The sequence below is a fragment of the Scyliorhinus canicula genome, chromosome 4, assembly GCF_902713615.1.
Source record: "Scyliorhinus canicula chromosome 4, sScyCan1.1, whole genome shotgun sequence".
Lineage (NCBI taxonomy): Eukaryota > Metazoa > Chordata > Chondrichthyes > Carcharhiniformes > Scyliorhinidae > Scyliorhinus > Scyliorhinus canicula.
This window is the reverse complement of record NC_052149.1, coordinates 126,911,938-126,922,033: the sequence shown is the minus strand read 5'-3', so window position 1 is coordinate 126,922,033 and position 10,096 is coordinate 126,911,938. Positions and strand designations below refer to the sequence as shown.

Below are 10,096 nucleotides of genomic sequence, written 5' to 3'. Positions count from 1 at the left end.
TTCTGTTGTGTGGCACTACCACAGTGCTAAATGGGATAGATTCAGAACAGATCTAGTAACTCAATACTGGGCATCCATGAGGTGGTGTGGGTCAGCAGCAGCAGCAGAATTGTACTGAACCACCATCTGCAACCTCATGACTCTGCATATCTCCCACTCTACCATTATCACTGAGCCAGGGGTGCAACCCTGGTTTAATGAAGAGTGCAGGAGAGCACGCCAGGAACAACACCAGGCAATCTGGTGCATTACAACACAGGACTACTTGTGTATCAAACAGCACTTTCAGCAAGTGACAGACAGAGCTAAACGATCCCACAACCAATGGATAAGATCTAAGCTCTGCAGTCCTACCACATCCAGCTGTGAATGATGATGGACAATGAAACAACTCACTGGAGGAGGAGGCTCCACAAATATCCTCATCCTCAATGATGGAAGAACCCAGTGCATTCGTACTAAAGACAAGGCGGAAGCATTCACATCCATCTTCAGCCAGAAGGGCCGAGTGGATGATCCATCTCGGTCTCCTCCTGAGGTCTCCATATCACAGATGTCAGTCTTCAGCCAATACGATTCACTCCACGTGATATTAATAAATGGCTGAAGGCACTGGATACTCAAAGCCTATAGGCCCTGACAATATTCCAGCAATAATATTGAAGACTTGTGCTCCAGAACTTGCTGCCCCCCTAGCAAGGCAGCATTTGACCGAGTGTGGCATCAAGGATCCCAAGCTAAACTGGAGTCAATGAGAATTGGGGGCAAAACCATCCGCTGGTTGGTCTCATACACGGCACAAAGGAAGATGGTTGCTGTAGTTGGAGGTCAATCATCTCAGCTTCAGGACATAACTGCAGGAGTTGCTCAGGGTAGTGTCCAAGGCCCAACCATCTTCAGCTGCTTCATCAACGTCCTCCCTTCCATCATAAGGTCAGAAGTGGGGATGTTTGCGGATGACTGCACAATGTTCAGCACCATTCACGACTCCTCAGATAATGAAGCGGTCCTTGTCCAAGTGCAGCAAGACTGGACAGTATCCAGAGTTGATTTGACAAGTGGTAAGTAACATTAACACCACAGAAGTGCCAGGCAATGTCCATCTCCAACAAGAGAGAATCCAACCATTGCCTCTTGACATTCAATGAATGGTGTCCCATCATTGAATCCCCCATTATTAACATCCTGGGATTTTACCATTCTGTTTGGGGCAGTTTGGACCCTTTCATCAGGATATTTGACTGAAGGAGCCATCACCACTTTGTCTAATTCTGTCCCCAAACAAAATCCCCACACAAAATGAATTTAAATAGTGCCTTAATGTACAAAACATCCCAGGATGTTACACAGAGCGGCAGTAAGAGGAGCGGGGGAGTTGGGGTTATTTAAGGAAGATTAATCGAAGGCTTGGATTGAAGGATGGAGTTTGATGGAGTGGAGTGACCTGGAGAGGGGGAGGGTTTAAGGGTGAGAGTTCAGAGAGCAGGCCCTAGGCACCTGAAGGCTCTGCTGTCAATGGTGGGATGAAGGAAGTAGCGATGGGCAGGAGACCAGAGTCAGAGGATGGAAGGGTGAGGGAGGGAATGTGAGTCTGCAGCAGGACACAGAGGTAGGGAGGAGTGAGGCCATGGAGGGAATTGGAGGTCAGTGAGGTCAGGGGTAAGAGGTCAGTGAGGTTAGGGGCAATAGATCAGTGAGTTCAAAGGTAACAGGTCAATGAGATCAGGGCTAACAGATAAGTGATGTAGGGGACAACAGGTCAGTGAGGTCAGAATTAACAGGTCAGTGAGGTCAGAATTAACAGGTCATTGAGGTCAGAATTAACACGTCAGTGAGGTCAGAATTAACAGGTCAGTGAGGTCAGGGGTAAAAGGTCAGTGAGGTCAGGGGTAACAGGTCAGTAAGGTCAGAATTAACAGGTCAGTGAGGTCAGGGATAACAGGTCACTGAGGTCAGGGGTAACAGGGCAGTGAGGTCAGGGGTAACAGATCAGTGAGGTCAGAATTACCAGGTCAGTGAGGTCAGGGGTGTTCTGGAATGGCACTTGGGGTGCGAATCTTCGGCCTGTTGTGCTCTCGCTTGAGCTCATCCATCTTTGAGGAAGTCAGAAGGTGGAAAAAGGGGAAGCTGTTGATGTGATGTACACGGAATTCCAAAAGGTATTTGGTCAGGTGCCACACAAAATGTTACTGTACAAGATATGGGGATGGATTCTTCGCTGCAAGGTAGTCACGGGTGGGACGCGGACCATGTAAAGGTCCTTTGACCTCGGGCGGAATGTCCAGTCACCGGGTGGGTGTGGCTGGAGAATCCCGCCCATGGTCCCATGGTATACAGTGTAATATCTGAATATGGATGTTGTTTAACAGAAATAAGGGAGTGGGGATAAATGCTTTGTTATGCGTTGGCAAGCTGCAACTACAGATCACGTTAGTCTGCAGGTCCAGCAAGTGATCAGGAAGGGAAATGGAATGTTGGTGTTTATTATAAGAGGAACAGAAAATAAAAAAGGGACATTTTACTGCAGCTGTACAACGATCAAAGTTCAGAAGAACGAGACATGATCTTCAATGAAGTTATCCTGAGGGGACTAATAGAGTGAATGAGATTGTTACCTCCTCTCAGGTAGAGGGAGATGAAAACACAGAGGAACAAATAGAGAAATAAAGTGAGGGAGAAAGAGAGATAAAATCAGGGTGAAAGAGAGAGAGATAGAGAGAGAGTCTGAGGGACAGGTATCAATGGAGGGAGAGAGAGGGGGAGAGCAAGCAGATACAGTGAGACTGGAAGAACAAGACAGAGAGACACAGAGAGAGGGGGAGAGGGGGAGAGGCAGAAAATAAGGGACTGATACTGAGTAGTAGTGAGTAGTGAGTGAGAGAAGAAGAGGAAGTGAAGGTGCTGACGTGGTGTCTCTGCCTCATACCATTTACATACTGAGGAACGGGCTGTCAGACTCTCACAGGCTGCAGCTTTATAAAGCAGAGCCCAGTGAAGGGAGAGTTTATCAGTAACCAAGCACAGGGACAGGAGCAGACACCATGATTTCAGCCATCCAGCTGATCTGGCCTCTGGCATTCTGCATCGCAGGTACAAATCTCTCTCCTTCCACCTTGAATATTTTCCTGCTCTCCATTTCAATCCAATTCTACTGACTTGTGATTGAAGGGAAAATGCTGAAAGCAGAGGAACAGTCAGTGTCTCCAACAATATCTCATTGTACAGGCTCTTTCTGTGACAGTTCTTACTTCACTCTGTTTCTCTATTACCCCTCAGGTATCAGTGGAGACATCATCATGACCCAGTCTCCCCCGGTGCTGTCAGTGAGCCTGGGCCAGACCGCGACCATCACCTGTACGGCCAGTCAATCTGCTAGTAGTGATGTTGAATGGTTCCAACAGCGAGAAGGTCAAAAACCGGCTCTGCTGATCTATGATGCAACAACTCGATTCACAGGAATATCCGACCGATTCACCGGCAGAGAACTGTCCAGTACAAGGTTCACCCTGACAATCAGCAATGTGCAGAATGAGGATGTCGCTGATTATTACTGTCAGCAAAGTGAGAGCCTGCCTCACACAGTGATACAGAGCCTTACAAAAACCCCAATACACACAGCCCCACCTCGTCTCCAGACCACGACCCACAGTTTTATATAACATATAAACAGTTTTATATTTAAACAGAAAAAAGGAACTGAACAAATTATTTTCACTGTCCACTACACACTCCAGTCACTGAAGGCCTCAGGTTTTTTATTCTCCATGTCCACGTATGAAGAGCAGCTGAAGGATTTATCATTCAAAATTAGACTTCTCAAGTCTCCCAACAAAACACAGAGACATTGAGAGAAACAGGGAGAGAGAAAGAGTGAGAGAGAAAGACATGAGTGAGTGAGAGACAGAGAGAGACAGAGAGAGGGTGAGAGTGAGTGAGTGAAGCAGAGAGCAGAGGTTTTTGTACAGCCCCTGCACTGGAAGCTGTCAGTGTGGCTTACGTTCGGTAAAGGAACCAAGCTCAGACTGAGTAAGTAAACCCCAATCCTCCGTTATTAACCCTTTCAATACTGAAACTTTCTCAAACACAAATGCTGAATAGTTGAAGGTGTTAGTGGGGAGCTGCAGTGAATGAAATGGTTCATTGAAGAACACTGTGTAGAACAGGGTGCCCAGCTGTATTTCTTTAGTTCCATTCCCCCCTTTAAGCAGCAAGATATAAGTAAGCAGCTTTTACCCACCGTGTAGAGGAGATCTGGACATTTGCAGACTGTGTTCACATTCCTGGACCATGGAGTGAAATCACTCACTAGACTCCTGTCAGTCTGTGTGTGACAGACACGAGCAGAGTTTGATGTGAGCTCTGGCTCCCTGTCACACTCTCTGATATAACTGATCACAGCAGCAGCAGCAGCACAGTGAGACACCGAGGTCCCACTTCCCCCAGCTTTAACTCTGCTCTCTCCACTCCCTGCTTATCTCTTAGCAAAGTTCTGATGACAAACAGGTCCAGCAGGGCTCACAATCCAGTGGCTTCAGTGTTCCAGGCTTTTGGGGAGACTCTCAGTTACTTTCTCGTTGGGTCGAGTTCAGTCCGATATTTATTCCTGATCCAATATTCCTGAAAATCCCTGGAGATATTTTTATTGTTTGATGTGATGTGTGATCTCTGGCTGGGCCAGCATTTATTGCCCATCCCTAGTTGCCCTTGAACTGAGTGTCTTGCTCGGCCATTCCAGAGGGCATTTCAGAGTCAACACATTGCTGCGGATCTGGAGTCACTTGTAGGCCGGACAAGGTCAGGATGGCAGGTTCCCACTTCAGACCTACACATCCCATAAATTAACTTTTAAAAATGGCCCAAACTCCACTTTCCTGTCGGTCCCCATAACCTTTGACCCTCGTCAATCAGATATCTGTCGAACTCAGCCTGGAATATATTCAATGCCCCAGCATGCACTGCTCTCTGGGAAAGAGAATTCCAAAAACTAACGACCCTCTGGGAGAAGAAATTCCTCCTCATCTCCACCCTAAATGGAGATCCCTTATTTTTAAACTGTGTCCACTCATTCTAGATTCCCCACAAGGGGAAACATTCTCTCAGCATCCACCCTGTCAAGCTCCCTCGGAATCTTATATGTTTCAATAAGATCACCTCTCATTCTGCAATGAGTACAGAACCAACCAGCTCAACCTTTCCTCATCAGACATTCCATTCCTCAGTGGAATCAGCCCAGTGAACCTTCTCTGAACTGCTTCCAATGTCGGAACATCCGTCCATAAGTAAGGACTTCCAAACATGTGCAGGTTAGGTGGATTGGCCATGCTAAATTGCCTTAGGGTTGGGTGGGGTTGCTGGGTTACGAGGATAGGGTGCAGGTGTGGGCTTAAGTAGGGTGCTCTTTTGAAGGCTGCACGGTGGCGCAGTGGTTAGCACTGCTGCCTCATGGCCCCTAGATCCCAGGTTCGATCCCTGCTCTGGGTCACTGTCCGTGTGGAGGTTGCACATTCTCCCTGTGTTTGCGTGTGTTCCGCCCCCACAACCCAAAAATGTGCAGGGTAGGTGGATTGTCCACACCAAATTGCCTCTTAATTGGAAAAAATAAATTGGGCATTTTAAATTTATTTAATAAAAAAAGAAAATGTAGGGTGCTCTTTCCACTCGATGGGCCGAATGGCCTCCTTCTGCACTGTAAATTCTATGATTCTATGAGACCAAACCTTTCCCCAGTACTCACGGTGTAGTCTCCCCAATGTGCTGTATCGATGGAGCAAGACTTCCCTACTTTTATACTCCATCCCCCATGTAATAAAGACAACATTCCACTGACCTTCCTCATCACTTGCTGTACCTGCAGGTTAACTTTCTGTGATTCATACACAAGGACACCCAGATCCCTCTGTATCACAGCTTTCTGCAGTCTCTCTCCATTTCAATAATATTCTGCTTTTCTATTCTCCCTAACAAAGTGGACAAGCTCACATTTCCCCACATTATACTCCATCTGTCAAATGTTCTCCCCACTCACTGAACCTATCAATATCCCTTTTCAGACTCTGTATCCTCCTCACAACTTGCTTTCCTACCTATCATTTTATCATCAGTAAATTTAGCTACAATACTCTCGTTGCCTTCATCCAGCTCATTAATATAGATTGGAGAGTTAAAACCCCAAACAACAGCCATCTTCCTTTGTGCTGGGAATGACTCCAACCAGCAGAGAGTTTTCCCCCTGATTCCCATTGACTCCAGTTTTGCTCGGGCTCCTTGATGCCAAACTTGGTCAAATGTTGCCTCGAGGTCAAAGGGCAGTTACTCTGGCCTCACCGCTGGAGTTCAGCTCTTTTGTCCATGTTTGAACCAAGGCTGTAATGAGGTCAGGAGCTGAGAGACCCTGGCAGATCCTTAACTGAGCGTCAGTGAGCAGGTTATTGCTGAGTAAATGCAACTTGATAACACTGTCGTTAACAACACCCATCATTTTGCTGATGATCGCGAGATGACTGACGGACAGTAATTGTCCGGATTGAATTTGTCAGCTTTTTGTTGACAGGACACACCTGGGTAACTGGTCGATGCCAGTTATGTATCTAAACTGGAACAGCTTGGCTGGGGGGTGTGACCTGGACACAAGACCACCAGAAATAGGGGGCGGATTTCTCCAGTGTTGCTGTTCAATTTTCCCACCAGCAGCACATCACCGCCAGCGGGTTTCACAGTGGCATCGGGTGGTTGCTGTGGTAAATCCCATTGACAATCGACGGACAGATATAATCCTGCCGCCAGTGAATGGCACGCAGCCAATAATCACGCGGCTGGTGAACCGGACGTTCCCGCACAGCAGCAAGGATAGATTATTCTGACCCCTGGACACAGAGGCTAATCGGAATCTCACTCTTGACCTGAGCCCAGGGCTGGGCAGCAAGGTTTGAAGTGAAATCTAGAACATTCTACACTGGCAGCCAATCAGTATCCTTTGTGAAGTGTGTTGATCCACGTCTGCTCCAAATTTCTGGGATAAATTTCTCCAGTTCTGTGTGTGATTTGAGGTTTGTTAATGTTCAACCTGTTCCCCCAGAAATACTGATCAACAGTTCGAGCTTCCTAATAGTTTAATAGGATTAAATGGGACACTGCATCTTTAAATACTCTCACTATTAACCATTTCAGTGCTGAATTTGTAGTGAACTTCTTTACAAATGTCTAAGCATCATTCCAAAATGATTTTAATCAGCTTAACATCAAACCTTTACCTCTCGACTCTGAACCAATTTGAAATCCAATTTGTCACTTTCCCTTGGATTCCATCAGCTTTTAATTTCCAAACCCGTCTGTCATTGGAAACTTGGCAAAATCCTTGGAAAACCCATGTTGTCAACATTAAACTCACTCCCGTCATCAACCCTCCTTGTTCCCTCCTCATCAAATTCAAAATCGCTCCCTCAGCCTATCTCATCCTCCCTTTTTAAACAATGGTACAACATTATCATCCAGCAGTCCTCTGACACCAAGCCTGTAGTCAGAGAGGATTGGAAAATAATGGTCAGAGCCTCCGCTATTTCTTCCCTTCCTTCCCTTAGCAGCCTGGGATACATTTCACCCGGGCCTGGGGGTATCTCCCCTTTCAAAGCTGATAAACACGTTAATATCTTCTCTCTCACTATCTTTATCACATCCAATATTTCACAATTCTCCTCCTCCTGAACTCCAATGTCTGCTTTGTCCCTCGCATTAGTGAAAACTGATGTAAATTATTCATTAAGAACCATCTCCATGCCTTCCACCTCCACACATAAGTTACATTTTTCTCTCTAATTGATCCCACACATTCATTAGTTATCCACTCACAATGGCCGGGATTCTCCCCTACCCGGCGGGGCAGGGGGTCCCGGCGTAGCGGAGTGGCGCCAACCACTCTGGATTCGGGTCTCCCCAAAGGTGCAGAATTCTCCGCACCCTGAGGGGTTGGCGCCACGCCAACTGGTGCCAAAACCGGCACCAACGACCTTTGACGCACACCGCCTGGCGTTGGGGCTGGCCGAAAGGACTTCACCGGTCCACGCATGCGCTGGTGCGTCAGTTCAGCCTCCGCCATGGTGGAGGCAGTGGCGGCGGCGGAAGGAAAAGAGTGCCCCATGGCACTGGCCCGCCCGCCGATCGGTGGGCCCTGATCGCGGACCAGGCCACTGTGGGAGCACCCCCCGGGGTCCTATCGCACCGCGCCCCCCCAGGACCTCGGGGGCCTGCTCGCGCCACAAATCCCGCTGCCACCAGAGGTGGTTGAAACCACGTCGGCGGGAGAGGCCTGTCAGCGGCGGGACTTCGGCCCATCGCGTGCCGGTGAATCGCCGCCGGGGGCACGCCGATCGGCGGGGTGCGATTCCCGTTCCTGCCGATTCCCGGGTGGCGGAGAATTCCAGCCACGGCGGGAGCGGGATTTACGCCGGTCCTGGGCGATTCTCCGAACCTGCGGGGGTGGAGAATTCCGCCCAATGTCCCTCACCGTTGCTTTGTGTGAACATATTTGTTCTGAAATCTCTCTATCTCCAGCTTGAATATTCTCCCCGGGCTCTGTCACTGTTTGACAATCAAGTCGCTGTTTACTGTCCATTTTGGCAAATCCCAGTTTTGGAAAATTGGCCTTTCCCCAATTTAAAACTTTTCCTCTTGGTCTGCCTTTACCCTTTTCCATAACTACTCTAAATCTAACTGAATTATGATCACTATTACCCAAATACTCTCCCACTGATACTCCTTCACCTGCCCAGATTCAATCGCTAAAACTGTCCAAAACTGCTCCTTCTCTTGCTGGGATTGTTCTGTACTGGTTAGAAAGGTTGCTCAGAATGGATTGTCAGAATTCCGGATCATCTATACATTGACACATGTCTTGATTCCAGTTAATATTCGGGACGTTGAAATCCTTTATTAAGGTAGCAATTAAAATTCCTTCCTTTCTCTTTCAGGCCGTGAGAATTCACAACCCACGCTGACCCTGCTGCCCCCCTCCCTGGAGGAGGTCAAGACCAAGGGCACTGCCACCCTGGTGTGCCTTGCCAATCACTTCTATCCCGATGAGCTGGTGGTGGAGTGGAAGAAGGATGGTGCAGCCATTTCGGACGGGGTTCAGACCAGCAACTACCTGCGAGCTTCGGACAACACCTACAGTGTCAGCAGCCTGCTGACCCTCTCTGGCTCTGCCTGGGAGTCCAACGCCCGCTTCTCCTGTGCCCTCACCCACGTGAGCCTCTCCTCTGCCCTCAGCAAGAGCATCAGGAGATCAGAATGTGCGTAGAGTGTCAGACACAGTCCACAGAGGAGACACAACTTTAAATAGAACAGGGGTGAGCTGGGAGGGCAAAGGTCATTGTCAGCACTGAATTACAACTCACTTCCTTCTCGGGATTGGGTCTGAGACACTTCTGAGGGTCAGGGGTTAAGACATGTTTTTGGGACATTGTAGAGGGATATTTACTCTGTATATAATCCCATGCAGCATTTGTCCTGGGAATGTTTGATGGGACAGTGCAGACTCGTGATGCCAAGTAAAACCTCTCCAAGATGCTGAAGACTGTCAGCTGTACCAAAATAATGTGACCCCTGAAATCTCTGCTTCAGGAAACCAGACCTCCTTCCTGCTCACCCTGCAGTTACAATTTAAGGTTTAGTCACCGTTTAAAGGGACAGGATTCTCATGTCATTTAGAAAATCTCCATATTTTCCCTGTGAATTTCTCCAGCTTTCTCTGGCTGGGCTGTTTATTCAAGTCTTTTTTCTGACAATGTAAATCTGTAAAAGGTAATAAACATTAAGAATATTCAGTCTGTGTCTCGAGTGTGCTTTGGAAATGTCCCTCCTCCCCATCAGCTGATTGGCTGCATTTCAGCAAGTGATTGTCATGATTGGCTGGTTGGCCTGTCAATCAATGACACATTAGCAGAAGATTGGATTCAAAGACAATTATCAATCATTTTTAAATGATCAGTTTTATTTGTTTTGTGAGGTCACGAAGAATCCAGCACGAGTTGAAGGTTAGAAAGAAATAACATTTATTTACAATAACATATATATACAACAGCAACAGCAACTCCCTTGCTGC

At 47.6% G+C, this 10,096-nt stretch overlaps 1 gene segment (V, D, J or C); it reads left to right on the top strand.

Moving 5' to 3' along the window:
- Positions 1–3,014: 3,014 nt before the first annotated feature.
- LOC119964972 lies at positions 3,015–9,818 on the top strand. The segment is given in 4 exon segments: positions 3,015–3,090; positions 3,277–3,561; positions 3,988–4,026; positions 8,964–9,818. Coding segments are annotated over 4 exon segments (702 nt in total).
- The last annotated feature ends 278 nt before the right edge of the window (positions 9,819–10,096 follow it).